We start from the raw sequence: 23,387 nt of genomic DNA, 5'->3' as shown, positions 1-23,387 counted from the left end.
GAATGGAAGATGGAAGAACTTGGAGAATTTCAGAATGCAGAATATGAGGAGAGGAGGAGACAAGAAGAAGAAGAAGAAGAAGAAGAAGAAGAAGAAAGAAGAAGAAGGGAGAAGGAAAGAAAATTCAATTATTTTGGACAAAGTTGTGTTTGTCCAAGGACAGTGGAGTAGTTTCTGGCAATACCTTTTGTTGGGTTTGTAGGAAGAAGGAAGGAATTGCATTATGGAATTGTGCTTTATGTGCAGGTTTTTGGGGTTTGTGAAAGGAACGTAACCTGCATATATTTTCAGGCAAGAAGTTATCATATTTTTTGGTGTGTGAAAAGATACATTTTCTGGCTTCTTTATGGTGTGTGGGTAATGGAAACTTCAAGGGGATGTGTTTTTCAGACATTCAGCGTGATTGGCATTCTCTTCTTAGGGTGTGCTGATTTTCTTGTGCTGTTCTCGGGGTTCCCAGATTTTTTAGGAGATGTCTGTTCTCCTGATTATACAATCCTTCTCTATCTAATGGGTTTGGTTTGCTATCAACCAAAAAAAAAAAAAAAAAAACCTTCGGCAGGCAGAGCAGTAGGTTAGAGGCAGAGCAGAAAATAGAGGGAAGGGGCTCCTGGACCACAGAGAGAACAAAGAAAGAGAAGGCAGAACAGAGATGGGGGGAAGAAGGAATAAGAAGGAAGAAGAATACAGGAGGGGGAAGAAGAAGGAAAGACAAGAAGAGTGAGGGGAAAATAGGGAAGTAAATGGAAGAATAGAGATCAATGGATCCTTAACCGAATGAGGCAAGATTTGAAAGGATGAAAACTATTATCTGCTGCTTTCAAAATGACAAACATAGTTTGTGCGTGTATACTGCATGGGTAACTCCTGAGTTTGGGCATTTTAGTTAATTGGACAATTAGAAGGGGCAAAATATTATCCAAATTTTTTTCAAGTTGCAGCTACTATGTAGATTATACACACACACACACAAATACACACACACACACACACACACACATTCTGGTGGAAGGTTCAATTTGTTGCATATGTTGATCAGGCGTTGTCTTCTGCTCAAGCCATGCATTCCTTTATAAATTTGATGACGTAATGGCATTTAATCATGTCTATTTCAGATTTTATGAATGGAAGAAGGATGGGTCGAAAAAGCAGCCTTACTACATTCATTTTAAGGATGGTCGACCTCTTGTGTTTGCTGCTCTTTATGATTCATGGGAAAACTTTGAAGGTTAGTTACCATTCTCACATCCATGTTATGAAGATTGCAAAATGAATCACAAAGTGGTGGATGTCATGCATGCAAGCATATCACTTGAAATCATGGTCTTAAATTTCTACGAAATTATCAAATTTTTTGTTGAAATTTCTGCTTTCCATCACCCTTGAAATCAATATGGCAGTCGATTTCCGTCTTACAAAATTTTGGACAAACTTTCAATGAATCATCCGAAATTTATCAAAATATTGAAAATTTAAGCGAAATTTGTTGAAATTTTTGACTATAGAATGAAATTTTCTTGGAATTCAAATGTGAGATTTAAATGCAAAGTGAAATTGTTCTCTTAGTTTAATTTTTTTATTGAAAAAAATATTATTACAAGGGCTTTTGAAATTATATGATAAACTAAACTTAGATATTAGTGATAACATTTTATTTATCCGTGTATGTCTAGATTATCTTTATTTGTATAAATATATAATATTTAAGTGATTAATAAGTTTTGTATTAATTGAATATGTTTAATACAAATATTACATTATTATTGTTGCTCCTTATAGATAAGATACATGTCATTGTATATTAATTCTAAAACTTGCATTCTTATTTCTATTAATCATTTCTAAATCTTCATCAAAGAGTTCCATGCTTTATTGCAAATTTCCAACTCCACTTGTGATGCACTCAACGTCCTAATCTTTTCGCACGCAGCTGTTCACAAGCCTAGGTGAAGGAGGGTTGTACTAGGTAGCCAACAACTTGCATAAAACTTGTCAGATCTCTATGATTTGAATCCTTTCGGATTATTGACTGGGGCGTTCCCTTGTGTCACACTGCACTTATAACACTTTTGTAGTGAAAAATGGGTGAGGGTGGGATAGGTCATCACCCCAAAGAGGTACTTCGTGTTTACGCCTGGGTATGGTGTCAAATATGCAAGAGTTCCTGCATCATTTTGGAAGTGGGCGAGTAAGGGAGTTAGTTAAGGAGATTAGGGTTAAATTAGCAATTTGTAATATAGGGGTAGTTATAGGTAAAAGCATGAAAATAGTGGGCATAATGATTAGGGAAAAAATTAATGTAATTTGCCTTAAAGAAAGTAAGTGGGTAGGGGAGAATGCTAGAGAAATAGAAAAATCAGGATTCAAACTTTGATACAATGGAAAATAAAAACATAAGAATGGGGTAGGAATCATTGTAAATAAAGACTTAAAAATAGTGTTGTAGATGTCAAAAAGCAAGGGATGGGATCATAAAATTCAAGATGGTCTTAGGCCGAAATATAATAAATGTCATTAGTGCTTATGCTCCTTAAATAGGCTTGGTAGAAAACCTTAAGAGACAATTTTGGGGAGCATATGGATAGTATTTATACGATGGATATTAGGGACTAAGAAAATATTCATAGGAGCTAATTTGAATGGAAACATTGGAAAGTATGATATAGGTTATGAGAGGATACATGGAGGACATGAATATGGAGATAAAAATGAGTCTAGGGATATGATCCTAGACTTCATCATGTCATGTGAACTTCTTACAATGAATACTTGCTTTAAGAGGAGAGAAGAACACTTAACAACTTTCAAGAGTGGACAAAATAAAAGTCAAATAAATTTTTTCTAAACTAGGAGGGTAGATCATTTATCATGTGAGGGTTGTAAAGTTATCCTAGGTCAAAGCTTAAGTACACAACCTAGAGTTCTAGTCGCAGGTATATGTATTAAAAGATGGAAGAGAAAGGGTAATATAAATTAGTGCAAGAGAACTAGGTGGTGGAACTTAAAGGAAGAAAATATAACAAAATTTAAAGATAAAATGATCAAAGATGGTGATTGGACAAGTGATGGTGTAGATGCAAACACTCTTTGGAGTAGGATAGCTCTATTAAAAAGATAGAAAAATAGATTTTAGGTGAATTAAGAGGAAGATTCTTAGATAGTAAAGAAAGTTGGTGGTGGGGTCAAGACGTCCAAAAATCTATAACGACAAAAAGAATTTGGTATAAAAAATGACAACAATGAAAAAACATGGAAAACTTTGAAAAGTATAAAGAGGTGAGAAAAGATGCAAAAAAAGATTGTCAATGAAGCTAAACATAGATCATATAATAATTTGTATTCTAGATTATACACAAAAAAGGGCAAAGAGACATTGAAACTTGTTTGACCTAGAGAAAGAAAGTGCAAGGACGTAGGTAATGTAAAATGTATAAAAAGCGGGGTTGATAATGTCTTGGACAAAGAGGAAGAAGTAAAAGAAAATGGCAAAGTTGCTTTATTCAGTTGTTTAATGAAAACCAAGTGGAAGGCTAAACGTAGAATTGACAAATGAGGAAAAGGCTAAAAATGCGAGATTTATTTGCAATATTAGAGTTAATGAAGTTAAGTTTGCATTAAAAAAATCAAAAATGGAAAAGCTATAGGGTCAAAATAACATCCCAATTTGCATTTGGAAATGCCTAGGTGATAACATAATTATGTGGTTATGACTAATTTATTTAGCACTATTGTAAAAAACTAAGAAAAGGTAGATGAATGGAGGAAAACACTTTAATTCTTGTATAAAAGAATAAAGAAGATGTTCGAAAGTGTAATAATTATGGTGGAATTAAACTACTAATGAGTCATGCATCGATACTATGGTAAAGGGTAGTTGAACAAAGATTAAGGTTAGAAATGAGGGTCTTGGAAAATCAATTTGGTTTTATGCTTGGGAGATCTACTATAGAAGCTATAGGGTTGTTAAAGCTTGATATATATTGTTGGCCCACCACCTAACAACTTAAGCTTTTAGATAAAGTGGTAATCTATCATGGTTTTAGAGCTGGTTCTTGGGTTCTAGTCTCGTTATCCATGCCTATTATGTTGTATTAAAAAAATTATTCTATTCCCTATAATGGGTGTTATCTATTATATGTTTTTTTTTCCACATGCCGTTGGGCTGCATGTGCGTGGGGAGTGTTAAAGCTTGATATGCATTGTTGGCCCACAACCTAACAACTTAAACTTATAGGGAAATTAGTAATCTATCAAAGGTAAAAAACATTGACCTCCTATAAGGTTTGACAAAAAGATATGGACCTCCCCTAAAGTTTTAAAAATCCTATAGAATTTTCTTGAGATTTCAAAATTTTACACACTTCCTTAGGTTTACCTAAAAGACACATACCCCCTTTATATTTAGCAAAAAAGACAAACTTTTTGAAAGGTAAAGTATCTTGAAAATTAAATGTCATGGGAGGTTTTTCGGATTTTTGAAAACCCATGGGAAGTCAGTAGCTTTTACCCAATCTTTTATGAAGATTAATGGAGAAGTTTAGGGAAAAGAAGAGGGACTTGCAGAGAGTTTCTATTTACTCAGAGAAAGTTTTTGGTGGAGTACTTAGGGAAGTTTTATGTTGGGTTTTAGTAAGAAAAAAAAGCATATATAGCAGACATACTGATATCATTAAGGATATGTACGATCAAGATCTTAAATTTTGATTTCGACTCAAATTTAGAAGCTCCAAAAATACAGATTTTTTGACAGAAATTTTGATTTCGTTGTCGATTTTGATTTCGATTTGAAAAAATGACGGAAATCAGTAGTAAAGCATGGAATTCTTTTATGAAGCTTTAGAAATGATTAATAGACATAATAGTGTAAGTTTTAGGACTAATATATTACGAGTAAATACATCTATGTTGTGTATGAGGTGGAGAAGTTGTAATATAATATGTGCATCAAATATATTTGTAAGATAATGTATAGTTAGTGAATCAGTTAATACAAATGAAATTCATAAATTATTTAAATATTATTTATTATAAAAATAATGATAATTTAGACATTAATGGTTAAATAAAATGTTGTTGTAAATTTAATTTTTCATATAATTTCAAAAGAATTTGTAATAATCTTTTGTTTCGATAAAAATAAATAAAATAAATTAAGAGTGAAATTTCACTTTACTCCTAAATCTCTCGTTTGAATTTTGAGGAAATTTCACCGCATAGTTTAAATTTTGACCTGTTTCGCTACAATTTCAATATTTCGATAAATTTCGGATGATTCGTTGAGATCTCGACTGAAATTATGCAAGACGGGAATCAACTGCCATTTCAATTTTGAGGGTAACGGAAATTGAAAATTTTGACAATAATTTTGACAATTTTGTGGAAATTTAAGACCATGTGTACTATCAAGCCCTTTGCTTGTTCAATATATTATGCTCTCTTTTTTTATTTTTTTATTTTGTAGAACAATGGTATGGTGAGTTTGGGTCTCAATGTCTAAGGTTAGATTATTTGACTCCTCCAAGGAACAAAAAGAATTTGGGCAATCACCTTACATGCTCCAAAATCTTGTAACAAATACTAAAGAGGAAAAAAAAAAAAAAAGTAAAAGAAGGAAGGCAAGTCCTATATGGATTTTCCCTTCTAGACAATAAAAAGAAATATCCATTAAAGTATCCCATCATATTTTTATAACATTTGTATTAAATGAAATTATGTTAAATGTTAAGAAATATAGGTGGATGTCTCCCATGTCAACTATGAACCTGCCCCATATATCTGCAGTAATTCATGTCCTATGTCAACCTGCCCCATATGTTTGTACTAATAAAGTGTATGTCACCCCATCTTCCACCCCTTAGATTTTCCTCCCAATAAATGCTTGGCTATCCATATTGTCCTATAAAAGGGCACCTTCCCCTTCTCATTTGGGACACACATTTGATGCTTCCATGTAAGTAGACATATAGTGAGGATAAAAGAAGAGGAGAGATAAAGTGAAGAAGGGATAAAGAGAAGATAGAGATATCTTGTACAAGGCTGGTTCCATATCATATTGTAATTCCTCCCGTGATAGTGAAGTTTTGATCCCATTTGCCCGTGGAGTAGGCATAATAGCCGAACCACGTAATATTTCTGTCTCGTCTCTATTTATTTTCTATTTATTTTCTGCATCTTTTATAACACGTTATTAGCACAAGATTCTAACCAACTGACATATTTATTTAATTCTTATTTAATTTACGGGACTCTAACTGACTGATATATTTCTGTATATTTATACCGCCTTAATGGCCGATTTTATTTCTGCACCGCCTGTATACATATATATTTGAACTACCAATTTCTAGAAGAGTTGGTAAAATAGTCTTCCTGAAGAGGTTATATATATTTAAATATTTCGTATATATATCTTCTGAAGGGATAGTCCTCCTAAAGAGGCTATGTATCTAATCTCCAAAAGAGATGATAAATATTTACCTCTTGAAAAAGGTTATTTTTTTGAACCTCCCGAATAGATGTTAAATTTGACCTCCTAAAGAGGTGGAAACATTTATCCTCCTGATGAGGTAGTATATTTAACCTTCGAAAGAGGTGGTAAATTATTACCCAATTTAATATTAAAAAGCTAGAATCATACTTTTGAAGAGTACAAATTGAGAAAAATAAAATAATGTTTCTAAAGAAACATATTTAAGTGCCCCAGAATGGTAGAAATAATATTATATTATTATCTTAGTTTTATTTTAGTTTTTGTATTTTGTTTTCTAAATTGCCTTATTATTGTTAATTTATTTAGATGTCGAATCTGTGCAAAGTTAAATTTCTTCCCCTTGATATCAAAGACAACAATTATTTATCATGAATTCTTGATGTTGATATCCATCTAAATGCAATGAACTTGGGAAACACTATTTTAGATGGAAATACTGCATCCTTGCAGGATTGCGTAAAAGTTATGATATGCTTCCGTCTTCATTTAGATGAAGAATTAAAGACTGAATACCTCACTGTTAAAGACTCACTTATCTTATGGAAAAATTTAAAGGATAGATTTGACCACCAGAAAACTGAATGGTTGCACCTGAGGTTGCAAGATTTTAAAATAGTCGGTGAATATAACTCAGCCTTGCATAAGATTAGCTAAAAGCTAAAATTATGTGGTGAAAATATTACTGATGAAGACATGCTAGAAAAAACTTTTACTACTTTCCATCCCACTAATGTGCTCCTATAGTAGCAATATTGGGAGAGGAAATTTACTAAATTTTCTGAACTAATATCTTATCTACTTGTCGTTGAGCAAAATAACGAGCTTTTGATGAAAAATCACCGAACTCGTCCAACTGGTTTGACCCCATTCCCTGAAGTGAATATGAATACATCCCGTGGTTGAGGACAAGGTCGCAGTCATGGACGTGGGCATGGCTGTGGCCGTGGTCGAAATAATCACTGACATCAACGTGAGGCTGTAATCCCTCAGAAGAGGGATAACCCCCAGAAGAGGGATGGCCCCCAGAAGTGGATAAATGATCAAAATTAGCGACCTAGGCAGCATGAAACTGAATGTTACAGATGCGGAGGAAAAGGTCATTAGTCGCATACTTGTCGTACGCCCAGACACTTGGTAGATCTATACCAAGCATCTATAAAAGAAAAAGAAAAGAGTGAAGAGGTTGAAACAAATTTTGCTAATAATGTTGTTCCAATAGATCTTAATATTGGACCATCCAACTCTGTTTATTTTGATGTTGCTGCTTTCCTTGTAAATCCAAATGAAAATAATGATGTAATATTTTAAGATAGATAGTAAGTGATATTGTATTTTGATTATAAATAAATTGCTGTTATGATCATACCCAATGATACTTTATTATAAATTGATGAAACTTTATATTCTAGCAGATTCAGAAGAAATTTGTTAAGCTTTAAAGATTTAGGATTTAATGGATATCACATTGAAATTACAAATGAAGGCAGTAAAAAATTCCTTTATATTACTTCTATTGCTTCTGGAAAAAAACAAATTTTAGAAAAACTGCCAACTTTATCTTCTGGATTGTATTATACAAATATTAAAGCAGTTGAATCATATAATGTCTTGCACCATAAGTGCAATGACCCAAAGTTATTTACACTTTGGCATGATCATCTTGGACATCTTGGAGATGTAATGATGCGTAGAATCATTGAGAATTCACATGGTCATCCACTATAGAACCAAAAGATTCTTTTATCAAATGATTTCATGTGTACTACTTGCTCTCAAGGGAAATTAATTATCAAACCATATGTTTCAAAAGTAAGTCTTGAATCACCTAGTTTCTTATAAAGAATTCATGGTGATATATGCGGACCAATACATCCACCATCTGGATCATTTAGATATTTTATGGTCTTAATTGATGCATCTACTAGATGGTCACATGTTTCTCTACTTTCTACTCGTAATATTGCATTTGCTAGACTTCTTTCTCAACTGATTAGATTACGAGCTCATTTTCCCAATTATCCAATTAAATCAATTCGTTTGGATAATGCTGGTGAATTTACATCCCAAACTTTTGATAACTATTGCATGTCACTTAGAATAGATGTTGAACATCCCCGTTGCTCATACTCATACACAAAATGGTTTAGCTGAATATTTAATTAAGAGACTTCAACTCATTGCTAGACCCATGATCATGAGAACCAAATTGCCTTTATCTGTTTGGGGACATGCTATTCTTCATGTTGCATGTTTAGTTCGTATAAGGCCAACTATTTATAATGATTTTTCACCCATGCAATTAGTTTCTGGGTAACAACCTGATATTTCTTATTTAAGAATTTTTGGTTGTACAGTATATGTTCCTATTGCCCCTCTTCAAAGAACTGAAATGGGTTCTCAACATAAGTTTGGTATCTATGTTGGTTTTGATTCCCCTTCTATTATTAGATATCTTGAACCTTCAACAGGTGATTTGTTTAAAGCACGATTTCAAGATTATCTTTTTGATAAAGCAGTTTTCCCTACATTATGGGGAGCTAAATCAGTGCCTGAAACACAACATGAAATCACGTGGAATGCCATGAGTTTATCTCATTTAGATTCTTGCACAAATCAAAGTGTACTTGAAGTTCAGAAGATTATCCATTTGCAGGGGATTGAAATTAATTACCAGATTCTTTTGCAGATACCAAGGCTATACTAAAATCTCATATACCTGCTGCAAATATTCCAGCACGTATTGATGTCCCTAAAGGGCAACAGACGACTAATGAACCTAAATCACAAGTTAAACATGGAAGGCCTGTTGGTGCAAAACATAAAACTCCCATAAGGAGAAGATTGAAATCTGTAAACACTCTAGAAGAGGTTATAGAGGTGGATAATCCATTTGACATTTACAAACCTATTTCTCCTGAAACTGAAATCCCTATTATAAAGCCTCATGAAGAGAAAACTTTTGAAGAGATATCCCTTGAAAAGGGATAGGTACCTGTAAATAAAAATGAGATCTCAATTCATTACACAGGAGAAATGTGAGATAGAAATAAAGTTGTTGTCAACAACACATTTGCATATGCAGTAGCTACTGACATTATCGGAAGTAGTGAGGATTCTGAAGCTAAATCTGTTAATGGATGTCGATATAGAAGTGATTGACTAAAATGGAAAAAAGGCTATCACATCAGAATTAAACTCTATCAAAAACATAGTAGTCAGAGGTGCGAGGCGAGCCGAGGCGCAAAGGGTCTTTGAAGCCGAGGCGCGAGGCGCGAGGCGAAGGCGCGCGCCTCACGAAGGTGAGGTGCACAATTATTAAAATGGTGTAAAATATCTATTTGGGGTAATTTATATATGAACATATGAATATCTAGTCATATTAGAATTTAAAATGTCAAAACATTCAATAAAAAAATTGGAAATTTAATAAAATTGCCAAGACAAAGCCCAAAAGCCTCAACAATTCAACATAGTTCAACATCAAAAGAAAAGAGTACAATAAAAGATTTCAAAATATAAAATCTAAAAATCCTCCTCAATCATCACTCATCACTCATCATCAACTAGGTCGGTGAAGATATCATCATCTTCCTCTTCATCATTAGAACTGTTTTCTCCAACATCTTTTTCCTCTTCCGTCTCCTCTGCATTATCCACTTGGATTTCATCCTCATCTACAAGTTCCAACATTGTGGTCCGACCCCTAGCAGTGGTTGCACTACTAGATGAAGCTCTTCCTCTTCCTTTAGACGATGATGGCATATTTGTACTTATTCTTGATCTAGTGTGATGCGGGGGGTTATTTAGTCCAGCGGCTCTAGCAACAGAATCCCAAGTCAAATTATCATCTTCAAACACAAGTTCATCATCCTCATCAGAATCACCATCCATCCTACCAATCAACCACTCATTACTATCATCAATGTCCTTCAGGAGGATGGGATCAATGGTGTCACGTTTGTCGTATCGACGCCTCAGAGTTCGATTATATTTCACAAATACCAAATCATTCAAGCGTTGCTGGGATAGCCTATTTCTCCTTTTGCTATGAAGCTGCAAAAAGTTTACAGTAATATGGTTAATAATGATTCTAAAAAGTAGTAGATTGGTAGTTCTTGTTCTTTAATAATTAATCCATGATATACTAATGACTTACATGTTGGAATATGCTCCAATTTCTTTCGCAACCAGTAGCACTACACGTGAGGCTAAGAATTTTCACAGCAAACTTTTGCAAGTTTGGAGTTGTTGATCCATATGCCATCCACCATTGCGCTGTTATAAAATAAATTTTAAATGAATACCTACTAGGTAAATAGCAAAAATAATTTTCAAAAATGAAGAGGTAGTACAAATGCCACTTTACCTGGTGCTTTTGTCTTCCTTTGTCTCACTGCCAAACTAATTCCAAAGACGCCACTAGCGGCATTGTATTTTTCCAACTCATTTGAAACTTTATCTTGCATTTCAATAGTTGGCAGTAACCTTCCAACACATTTGTACAAACCCGACATAATTTCTTCATCTTGCAAAATGTTGGGGTTTGAATAGAAAAATTCTGGATTCAAGTAGTGTGCAGCTGCATGCAACGGTTGATGGAGTTGGCATCCCCACCTCGTATCAATAATTTCAAATGCCTCCTTGAATTTATCCTCTCTCTCACCAAAAGCCTTAGCTATGGCTTCCTTAGCCCTATCCATTGCTTCATAAATATATCCCATTGCAGGCTTCTTTTCCCCATCAACCAAACGGAGTACACGAACAAGTGGACCTGTTAACTTAAGAGCATAAACGATGGTATTCCAAAAAGTAGGCATCAAAACAATAGTAGCTGCTCTTTTGCCAGCCGCCTCCTTTGCCCATTTAGTAGTATTCCAATCTTCAGAAGTAAACATCTTCCTCAAGTTATTCTTTTGAAGATGGATTGAACGAAGAGTGATGAAGGCAGTTGCAAATCTTGTAACTGCAGGTCTTAGCAACTCCTTTCCTCCAGTGAATTGTCTCATCAAGTTGACAACGCCAACACGATTATAGATATAGCCATTCAAAAAAATTGCCCTTTTCAAAGTTGCATGAATTGAAGGCATCTTCCCAATATCCTCCAAAATTAAATCAATGCAATGAGCAGCACACGGTGTCCAATATAAATGTGGCCTCTTTGCTTCCAACAATCTCCCTATTGAAAAATCAAGGAATGAAGCCATTAAAATATTAAAATAAACAATATATACACTATAGAAAGTAGTTCTAAAAATAAGTTCTTACCTGCTGCAACATAGTTTGACGCATTGTCAGTTACCACTTGAATCACATTTGATTCTCCAATTTCTTCGACCATCTCATCAAGTAATCTATACATTCTATCTGCATTCTTGACAATATTAGAAGCATCAATAGACTTGATGAATACTGATCCCCTTGGAGAGTTCACTAAAAAGTTGATTATGTCTTTATTAGCAACTGAATCTCTCCAACCATCAGACATAATTGAGCAGCCATATTTTGTCCATTCCTCCTTATGGACCTTCAACAACTCTTTCATTCGACTGACTTCCTCCTTTAGGTAAGGAACTCTCACTTCATGATAGCTAAGTGGCTTTATTCCAGGACCATATTGTCCAATCGATTCAAGTGCCACTGCAAAGCTGCTCAAACGTACAGCATTAAATGGTATCCCAGCATCATACATCCACCTAGCAAAATCTCCCATTGCCTTTTTTCTAAGTTCTTTTTTGCACGCTTCATTTATTGATGTTTGCTTCATCTTCCCTTCTTTCCTAGCTTGAATCGCTTTCTTTGGATCGGGAGTAAAAAACAAGTCTATAGGCCCCTTCTGTTTTGGTTTCTTCAAGTTGGATTGGTATGATCTTTTACTTCCATCACTAGTAAACACTCTCTTGCCACGAATGTCAATTTCTTGAACTTCATCTTCTTCATCTTCACCGTAATGATCTATATCATCAAAGTCGGGCAATAACTCATTTTCCTCCTTTTCCATATCTTTCTTCAACATATACTCTTTAATCTCCTCACGTACATGAGTAGGGCACTTAGAGCATTCTTTCACATTTCGAAATCCTCCGACAATGTGTTGTTTTGCTCGAAATATTCCTCCCCTTGTGACTTTAGCACAAAAATTGCAAGTCAAATTATTTCTATTTTTTTGATCCTCCAAATGTGCATACTTCCATGCGGGATCTTTCTTTGACGAGGCCTCACATCCAGAACTAGAATCCATTTAAGATTTTAGACTTGGTATCCCGTATCCTAACTGAAAAAACAATGCATCATATATTTATAATTTAAGACTTACATAATGCATTTCCAAATAAATTAAAAAACAGTACCTAAATTTCAATAAAAAGAATAAATATTATGTATTAGTTATAATTTATAAACTTACATTAATTAAACTAAATATTATAAATTAAAAAACAGTAGCTAAATTTCTGTAAAAAAAATAAATATTATGTATTAGTTATAATTTGTAAGCTTACATTAATTAAATTTAATATTATAAATTAAAAAACAGTAGCTAAATTTCTGTAAAAAATATACATATTATGTATTAGTTATAAATTGTAAGCTTACATTAATTGAAGTTAATATTATAAATTAAAAAACAGTAGCTAAATTTCTGTGAAAAAAATAAATATTATGTTATTAGTTATAATTTATAAGCTTACATTAATTAAACTAAATATTATAAATTAAAAAACAGTAAGCTTACATATAAAGAAGAAGAAGAAGAAAAAAAGCAGGCAGCCGTCAGCAGTCAGCAGCACGCAGCAAGCATGCAGCAGGAAGAAGAAGAAGAAGAAGAAGAAGAGAAGCAGCAACAGAAGAAGAAGAAGAAGAAGAAGAAGAGAAGAGAAGCAGCAGGCAGCGGGACGCAAGCAACAGCAGCAGCAGAAGAAGAAGAAGAAGAAGAAGAAGAAGAAGAAGAAGAAGAAGACTTACAAAGGTTCGAAGTGTTGAAGGCGACGTGACGAACTCACGTCGTGCTCGAAGGCAGTCAGACGAACTCACGACTGCTTCGAAGGCAGGCAGACGAACTCGCGAGGGCTCCGGCTGGTTCGAAACGAAGTTGCGCAGGTCGTGCTTCTTCAAAATGTCGAAGATGAACTCACGATCCTGGTCGAAGCTCGAAGACGAAGTCGCGAAGGCTTCCGGCTGGTTCAAAGGCTCGCAAACGAACTCACGAAGGGCTTCGAAGGGTCGAAAGGGGCTAGGGCTTTGTTCGTTTGTCTCCTTTAAATGGCTTAAAAATACACAAGGCGCGCCTCACTGCGCCTCGCGCTTCACTGCGCCTCGTCTCGCCTCGTCTCGCTTCTTGCAGGTCGCCTCGCCTCACCTGATATGAGGCGGCGAACTCATCGCCTCACTGCGCCTTGCGCCTGAGGCGCGCTTTTAACTACTATGATCAAAAAGAGAAGTTTTTGGACATGTAGTCTAGACAACAGAAGATGTCCAATCCGTTGGATACAAATTAGTATTTGTGCAAAAGCAAAATGAAAATAATGGAATTACTCGATATAAAGCAAGGCTTGTGGCACAAGGTTTCTGGCAGAAACCTAGAATTGATTATGAGGAGACATATTCTCTCGTAATGGATGGAATCACTTTCAGATTCTTAATTGAACGATAGTTACTGAATGACTGAGCATGCGTCTTATGGACGTAGTAACAACATACTTATATGGATCGTTAGATAATGAAAATTATATGAAAATCCCCTGAGGATTTAAATTTCCTGAAGCAAAACGTAGAAATTTATATTCAATTAAACTCCAACGTTCTTTAAATGGACTATAGCAATCTGGACGCATGTGGTACAATCGATTAAGTGAGTACCTTGTTAAAGAGGGATTCATAAATGATCTAATTTGTCCATGCGTTTTTATTAAAAGATCAGAATCAGAATTTGCTATAATTGCTATTTATGTTGATGATTTAAATTTAGTTGGAACTCTTGAAGTGCTCACTAAAGCTGCTAATTATTTAATGGCGGAATTGAGATGAAAGATTTAGGAATGACAAAATATTGTCTTGGCTTATAGATTGAACATATAAATGGCGGAATTCTTGTTCATCAATCTAAATATACCGAAAAGGTATTAAGGCAATTCTATATGGACAAAGTTCATCCTTTGGGATCTCCAATGATGGTGCGATCACTTGATGTTAAGAAGAATCCATTTCGACCTCATGATGAGGGGAAGGAATTACTTGGTCCTGAAGTACCATATTTAAGTGCTGTCGGCTCTCTAATGTATCTGGCCAATTGTACAAGACCCGATATTGCATTTGCTGTAAATCTACTAGTAAGATACAACTCTACTCCTACTCGGCGGCACTGGAATGTAATTAAGAGCATTCTGTGTTATTTGAGAGGTACATCTGATTTGGGTCTATTCTACTCATTTGATTCCAAATTTCAATTAGCAGGATATGCAGATGCTGGATATCTATTTGATCCTCATAATGCTAAATCTCAAACTAGATATGTATTTCTTTACGGAAAAACTGCTATATCTTGGAAATCAGTAAAACAGACGATTACTGCAACATCCTCCAATCATTCTAAAATACTAGCTATCCATGAAGCTAGTAAAGTATGCGTGTGACTCATATCAATGATTTTTCATATCCAAGCAAATTGTGGGCTTCAATCAATCAAGGATATTCCAACAATTTTATATGAAGAGAATGCTACATGCATAGCTCAACTAAGAGGAGAATACATAACCAAATCACACCACAACGTACTGAAAAATTAAAAACACAATCCAACCAACCAAAATATGAAAAACAATCAATCATTCAAGAATTTTATGCTTTTTGGTAGCAGCCCTGTAGTTGTTTGTAAACCTTGCTTTGGATGGAATTTTATTGCGTTTCTCTTAATCAAGATTTCCACAAATTAACCAACGTACTCCTTTGTTGGTTTTCGCAAATGGTTAATTGAAACGTACTTTCTAAAATCAAGAGTCTTCTTTGAATTTTGCTTTTAAGCCTTGCAACCTGCATTTAGCATACACCAGAATATATGGTGCAGAAAATAAAAAGAGTAGCGATGAGAAGAACACCAAGATTTACGAGCTTCGGCTTATCCCTAACCTACATCCTCACCTTTGGTCAATTCCATCAAAGGATTCCACTAAGTATGCTCCTTTTCGGGCGGAGCAAGCCTTTTACAATATTCTCTCTCTTTCAGGAAGAGAAACCTCTCCAAGCGATCAATATATGCTTGGTCCAACGATCAAAATCAGCTTTGAACCGTCAATAATACAATGAGAAGGCTACTATAAATTGAGTACAAAGAAACTCTCAAAACAGAGTAGAGTTGTACACGTTAGATTACAGAATATACTTCAATCAAATAATAATAAAGTATGAAGCTCAAGTATAGAGATCACCAAAGGTTCGTTAAGTGATTGAGAAAACTCAGTGTAAGAACCGTAGTTTGATGATTTAGCAGCGATTTCAGAAGTTATCTCCTAGATGGAGTGTAAGCAATAGAGAACTTAAAGAGAGATTGTGAGCTTGAATGCAAAAGGGCTGTGTGATTACTTGGCTAATTGAATTTTTGGGATTAAAAGAGTATTTATAAGCATTTTAGGATTAGTTTGCTTGTTCCCCAAGTGACTTGGAGTGTCCATCAAGTTTTTATAACGTTCATAATTGAAAAACTAATTTTTGAAATTTTCTTGTGGAGTTTAAAAAATCAAATCCCGTGGAGTCAGTTGGCTGGACAGGCGACTGGGTAGTATATTTCCACAGGGTCAGTCTGCTGGACAAGCGGCTGACACCCTTCTGTCTGTCAGAAATTAAAATTAGGAAATTGTCAGTCGGCTGGCTCAACACAGTTCAAAATGGGTCAGTCAGCTGGGTGATTTCAGTTCATTGTGTCAGTCGGCTGGGCAGTTTACTTAGTTGTTGTTTTTCTGTTAGTCGGCTGAGTAAACCCAGAGTATTTCTGGTCAGTCGGCTGACCAGTCCTCTTTCTGGTTTTTCATTTTTGGTTTTCAAATTTAGTTTTTCTCTCTTGTTTTGATCTTTCATAAAACATTTTCCGGGGTTTTAAAATAGGTCTCTAAGTCCATGTATTTCTCCTAAAGAGCTTCATATTTCTAAATTATATTTGATATGGAGTACTTACAAACTGCTTTACTGAATATGACTTTTAAGTGCTAAATCTTCAAGTCCGTTGATGTTCCTTTTGACTTCGAGTCTCTCTTGGTCTTTAAGCTTTTTCATTTGTCTTTTAATGCTTAAATACTCGGTGAAGCTTTCACTTGATTTGACTTTGATTTCCAGCTTGCTTCCATGACAAACGTGAGTGTTGAGTTATGTATTCCTGAAATAAAGTCACTCAACAACACATGTTAGAACATCTTCATTTGTTATCATCAAAACAAGATTGAAAAGCCTACTTAGGCCAACAATCTCCCCTTTTTTGTCGATGACAAACGAGAAGCAAAGATGAGGATAAAACAAACTCCCCCTTACTATATGCATTTTTTCACATGTGACATCAATTATGTATAGCATGTGGAAATGTTTAATTTGCTCAAAGTCAAAGATATCAATATGCTCAAAGTCATAAATATTCCGTATTCCATACACACATCATCATAAATATTCCATATTCCATGCATGCATCATCATAAATATTCCATATAACACTTCCATCTTTGCTTTTCACAACCTCTCCCCCTTTGGACATCAATCAAAAATAAGGGGAAATAAACAAGCAAAACTACCAAGCTAAGTTTTTTATCAGACAACGTGCCAAAATAGAATCAAAAAGTTACAAATGTCAGATTTTTAAGAAACACATCAGTGTGCATCATCAGAATGATGTTTTTCTTTAGCTTCATCTTCTTCTTCTCCCGATTCATCATCTTCGCCTTCTTCAGAACCATGCTTCTCTTCAGTGTCTTCCTTATCATCATCATTGCCATTTTTGGAATCCTCTTCGTCCCTTCCATCATCACTAACAGGAGCGGAAATAATATCCATAGGATCAGTGGGACGAGAGGAACTGGCTAAGTGTTTCTCGATGCGACCCAAACGGTCATCAAGGAAGGAATAATTAGCTTGAAGAGATGAGAAGTTGGTTTGAAGGGATTGGAGCCCTGTTTGCATGTTTTGGTTGAAGTTGGTGAATTGCTGGTAAAATGGATTAAACCATGCAGGAGGGCCTGTAACAGGAGGTGGACGGACTTGTCCTCCGCTTCTCTTAAGAATCCATCCATCATCATACTTTTCATACCCCATTAATTTAAGAGTTGTAGAATTGAAAATGTCATAATGGGTGCGTTTTACAAAGAAATCAGAGGAGGAGGGTATTTGAAGTTTTGTAAAAAACATATTTAGGATGCCTCCATAGGGAAGGGTAACTTGCCGTGCCTCTACACGTGATAGCATCCATTTAAGCATAAGGCTTGGTAGGTCTAGTTTCTTGCCTTTGAGCAAGCACCAGAGGACGAAGCAATCGGCATAAAAGATATATGCATGGGATCCAACTTGAGGGAGTATATTATTTGTAATGATTTTTTGCAAAATTTGAGCTTGAAGATTCAAATGTTTATATAGTGGAGGATTATCAAAAGAAACGGGCTCATGGTCTAATATCAAAGGAAGAAATTCTTCCAGAGTGAAGTCCTGTTCGAGAATCCAAGACGTACCAAAAGTAGGACATTCAAAATCTCCATTGATAATTTTAAAAATTTTGGCAAGGATTCGGGAGTGAGAGAAATAGATTTTCCCATCATTTTGGTCAAAAGCCTCGTGTTCTTCTCTAACAAGATTGACGTAGAAAATTTTGACAAGGTTCGGGAAGTGTCCCTTAGCTTGATAGAGTACAAAATTTTTCCATCCCAGGGCTTCGAATAAAGAAATAATGTGCGGGAAATCAGATGTGAAAAAGGAAGTATCAAGGACTTTACCTAGGATTGGTTCCGTCATACTTAGATGATTGCGATAGAAACTTTTGGCGTGTGGGGCTACAAGCCATTGCTCAATGGATGGATCTTCAATGGGTTGAGAAGAGGTGGAAGGTTTCTTACTACCAACAGATTTGATCCTCAACATTGTGAAGTTTCTCTATGGAAAAACTAAGGTGGTAGTGATGGATTTCGGAAATGGAAGATAGGGTTTGGTGTTTTTTGAGGAGAAGGAACTGAGGAAGGGAAGAGGATGAAAGCAAGGAAAAGTAGAAACCCTAGGTTAGTTGGCTGACAACTCGAATGACTCGTATTTTTATAAACGAAGCTAGGGTTTTTCCGTTAGTCAGTCGGCTGACTGCAAGGTCAGTTGACTGATTGCTCTCTGTTTCAGAGACCACAACTCAGTCAGTCGGCTGGGTCTTGGGTCAGGCGGTTGACTGCAATGCTTCTTTTTATTTCTTTGTTCAGTCAGTCAGCTGGGCCTGTAGTCAGTCGGCTGACTGTTCAATCTTTCCTAAATTGACTTTTTACTCAATTTCTCTGCTGTGCAATAGGCCAAGCTCTCTTCTAATGTTTATAAATCTATATCTGAGAGAGGTTTGGTGAAGATATCGGCCCATTGATCATTTGTATTAATAAATTCGAGAGTTATGTCATCTTTTTGAGCATGATCTCTTAGAAAATGATGTCTTATGTCAATATGCTTGGTTTTTGAGTGTGAAATGGGATTTTTAGATATGTTTATCGCACTTGTGTTGTCACACTTAATTGGTATTGTTAGATAATCTAGGTTGAAGTCTTTTAATTGTTGTTTCATGTATAGTATTTGCGCACAACAACTCCCTGCCGCTACATATTCGGCCTTGGTGGTTGATAAGGCCACGGAGTTTTGTTTCTTTGAGAACCAAGATACTAAGGATCGTCTTAAGAAGTGACATGTGCCACTTGTACTCTTTCTATCAATTTTACATCCGGCATAATAAGCATCTGAATAGCTTATCATTTCAAAATCAGTGTCCTTTGGATACCACAAGCCTAGATCAAGGGTTCCTATCAAATATCTTAGAATTCTTTTGACTACAACTTGATGAGATTCCTTAGGTGCTGATTGAAATCTAGCGCACATGCATACACTAAACATGATATCGGGTCTACTAGCAGTTAAAAATAGTAAACTAGCTATCATTCTTCGATAATGTTTTGTGTCTAGTGGTTTTCCCTTTTCATCTCTATCAAGGCTTGTTGAGGTACTCATAGGGGTTCCTATGGGTTTACTTTGTTCCATATCAAACTTTTTAAGCATATCTTTAATATATTTAGTTTGATTTATGAATGTTCCATTCTTGGTTTGTTTAATTTGTAACCCTACGAAATAATTTAACTCCCCATCATACTCATTTCAAACTCTTTTTGCATACATGTGGCAAAGTCTTTATATAGTTCTTCATTTGTAGCACCGAATATGATCTCATCCACATATATTTGAACAATTAGCATTTCCTTGTTTTTAGTCTTAATGAATAGAGTGCTGTCTACCATTCCTCTTGAAAAGTCATTTTTGAGTAAGAATTTACTTAGTCTCTCATACCAAGCTCTAGGAGCTTGTTGTAATCCATATAAGGCTTTTGGTTAATCTAAATACGTGATCGGTATGTTTTAGATTTTCAAAACCTGGTGGTTGTTTGACATAAACCTCTTCATTTATATACCCATTTAAGAACGCACTTTTTACATCCATTTGATATAACTTGAATTCCTTATAGGCTGCATAGGCTAGAAGCATTCTAATTGCTTCCATTCTTGCTACGGGGGCAAAGGTTTCATCGTAGTCAATGCCTTCTTCTTGATTGTATCCTTGAACTACTAGCCTAACCTTGTTTCTAACAAGTACCCCATTTTCATCCTTCTTATTTTCTAAAGACCCATTTAGTTCTTATGATTGAATGTTCTTTGGGTTTAGGTACTAGTTGCCATACTTGGCTTTTTTCAAACTGATTTAGTTCTTCTTGCATAGCCATAATCCAAGAATCGTCATTTAAGGCTTCTTCAATATTCTTGGGTTCATCTTGAGATAAAAATGCATAATGGTTGCATATATTTTTCAATGATGCTCTAGTGGTTCTTCTTTTGATGGTTATCCAAGAATTTGATCTTTTGGATGACTTTTAACATATTTCCACTCTTTTGGTAGTTCTTGGTTTTCTGTGGGGTTTTCATTTGAAGTTTCATCATGGTTTTCCTCTTTTATTTCAAGATGTTCTTCTTTTTGTGAGATATCTTCTCTTTCATCATTCTTAATTTCTTTATTTGATTCATCAAAAGTTATATGCATAGATTCAACGACAGTAAGTGTTCTTTTATTATAAACCCTATAAGCTTTACTATTTGTTGAATATCCTAAGAAAATGCCTTCATCTGATTTTGCATCAAATTTACCTAAATCATTTTATTATTGAGAACAAAGCATTTACATCCAAATACATGGAAGTACTATGTTGGGTCTTCTACCTTTCCATAGTTCATAAGGTGTTTTATTTAGACTTGATCTAATAGATACCCTATTTATAACATAACAAGCTGTATTTACGGCTTCCGCCCAAAAGTACTTAGGTAAATTATTTTCATTTAACATGGTTCTTGCCATTTCTTGAAGGGCTCTATTTTTTCTTTCAACAACTCCATTTTGTTGTGGAGTCCTAGGTACTGAAAAGTTATGGTTTATACCATGATCATCACAAAATTTATCAACATCTTTGTTTTTGAACTCTCTACCTTGATCACTCCTAAAGTTAGTTACGTTATAGCCTTTTTCATTTTGTAGTTTCTTGCATAGAGTGATTAACATGTTACAAGCTTCATCTTTATTTGCTAAGAACAATACCCAAGTATATCTTGAATAATCATCTACAATCACAAAGACATATTATTTGCCTCCTAAGCTTTGTGTTCTAGTAGGATCAAATAAGTCTAGGTGCAAGAGTTCTAAGGGTCTACTAGTTGCGATGTACTTCTTCTTTTTGAAACTTGTCTTGACTTGTTTTCCTTTTTGGCATGCATCACAAATCTTATCTTTTATAAATTTTGTATTTGGTAATCCTTTTACTAAATTTTTCTTGGATAGTTTTAGATAATAGATCCATGCTTGCATGTCCTAGTTTCTTATGCCAAAGCCAACTAGTTTCATTCATGGCAGCCAAACAAGTCACATTTTTATTAACTAGGTTATCAAGATTTATACAATATACATTATTTACCCTATGAGCTGTGAATAAGGTTTCATCATTCTTAGGATTTTGAATAATGCATTTGTCTTTCTTAAAAATGATTTCAAAACTTTTGTCACTTAATTGACTAATACTCAAAAGATTATGTTTTAAACCATCTACCAACAACACATCATCAATTGTAAGGGAGAGTTCTTTGCCTATTTTACCAATGGCAACAGTTTTACCTTTGGCATTGTCACCGAAGGTCATGTATCCCCCATCTTTTTGTTTTAGTGTGGTGAACTTGGTCCTATCTCCGGTCATGTGTCTTGAATACCCGCTGTCCAAGTAGCACTTTTCTCTTGATGGTGTTGTTTTAAAGCACACTTATAATGAAGGATTCATGGTGTTAGTTTTTGGAACCCAAATTTTCTTAACATTCTTTGAATTATCTCTAGTTCCATTGTTTACTTTCCATTCACCTTGAACTTTAACATATTTCCTTTTGAGTGGGCAATTAAACATCACATGTCCTTTATTTTTGCACATGTGGCAAGTAGTATGTTCATGTATATTGGTTGAGGAAGTACTAGCATAGTACTTTGCTTCTTTAACAAAATATCCCATGAATAACTTCTTACTCCTTTTATTTGTTTTTCCATTATATCCGATTCCTTCTCTATTTCCATGTAATCTTTGTTGTCCAATCATTTTTTCAAAATTTTCTTTACCTTTGGTTAAGCTATAAATGATTTTCTCTTTATCCTCTATTGACTTCTTAAGTTTAGTTATTTCTAAATCTTTCTTATTTTGATCTACTTGTATTTTGCCTATTTCTTGAGTCATATCTTTTATTTTCTCTTCTAACTTTTCAATACGAGATTCTTTCTCCTTTTCAATGGATTTAGAAGATTCAAGTTGTTTCATTAGTTTTTCATTTTGTTCTTTCAAAGTTATGTTTCTTTTGGAGACTTTGATAAACCTTTTATATAAGGCAAATAACTCAGCTTGTAGTTCTTTATAGGAGGGCATGCTATCACAAGATTCATCACAAGATTCATTACTAGATTCTGTTGATGAGGAGTAGTAAGAATTTACCTCTTCATCATTTGCCATGAAGCACGTATTAGCTATCTCTTGTCCGCTTGACTCGTTCTCCGTTTAGCTTGAGCTTGAATCATCCCATGTAGTTTTCATGGTTTCCTTCTTCTTCTTTTTATCCTTCTTGAGTAAAGGGCAGTCCGACTTGATGTGTCTTGGTTTCTTGCAATGATAACATATAGGATGGTCATTTTTACTTTTGTTTTCTTTCCTACTTGTTTCCCCTTTTTCAGATTTCTTTTTACTAAAATTTCTAGGGAACCTTTTATTTCTCCTATAGAACTTGCCAAGTCTTTTAGTGATGAATGCTAATTCATCTTGATCTAGGTCACTTGATTCACTTTCATCTTCACTTGAGCTTTTACTAGCTGCTTTTAAGGCAATGGACTTCTTAAGCTTAGGTTCAAGGTTTCTTTCTTTTAATGCCATTTCATAAGTGAGTAGTGAACCTGTAAGTTCATCTAGTGAGGTAGTCTTAAGGTTCCTACCTTCTATTGTTGCAGTGGCCTTTGGTTCCCATATGGAGGGAAGACATCTTAGTATTTTCCGAATCATTTCATAGGTGGTGTAGGTCTTTCCTAAGGCACTTAGAGAATTTATTATGTGAGTAAATCTAGTATACATACTAGTGATTGT

At 34.8% G+C, this 23,387-nt stretch overlaps 2 protein-coding genes across 9 annotated transcripts in view; one reads left to right on the top strand and one right to left on the bottom strand.

The window, feature by feature from the left end:
* The window catches only part of LOC131155375 (uncharacterized), a 93,994-nt gene that overhangs the window by 16,943 nt on the left and 53,664 nt on the right, over positions 1-23,387 (top strand). For all 8 annotated transcript variants that reach the window (XM_058108452.1, XM_058108448.1, XM_058108451.1 and 5 more), the window contains one exon: positions 1,116-1,228. In XM_058108452.1, coding sequence (XP_057964435.1) covers positions 1,116-1,228 — 113 coding nt within the window. The remainder of the gene's footprint in view (positions 1-1,115; positions 1,229-23,387) is intronic.
* LOC131155374 (uncharacterized) lies at positions 9,898-13,108 on the bottom strand. The gene is made up of 4 exons (XM_058108447.1): positions 11,756-13,108; positions 10,857-11,666; positions 10,647-10,765; positions 9,898-10,543 (listed from the first exon to the last, which is right to left on the bottom strand). Exons 1-4 carry the CDS (start codon positions 12,726-12,728, stop codon positions 10,040-10,042), a joined length of 2,406 nt encoding a protein of 801 aa, XP_057964430.1. The 5' UTR covers positions 12,729-13,108; the 3' UTR covers positions 9,898-10,039.

Source organism: Malania oleifera, chromosome 5 (assembly GCF_029873635.1).
Source record: "Malania oleifera isolate guangnan ecotype guangnan chromosome 5, ASM2987363v1, whole genome shotgun sequence".
Lineage (NCBI taxonomy): Eukaryota > Viridiplantae > Streptophyta > Magnoliopsida > Santalales > Ximeniaceae > Malania > Malania oleifera.
Note: the sequence above shows the minus strand (reverse complement) of the source record. Positions and strands in the feature narration are given on the sequence as shown.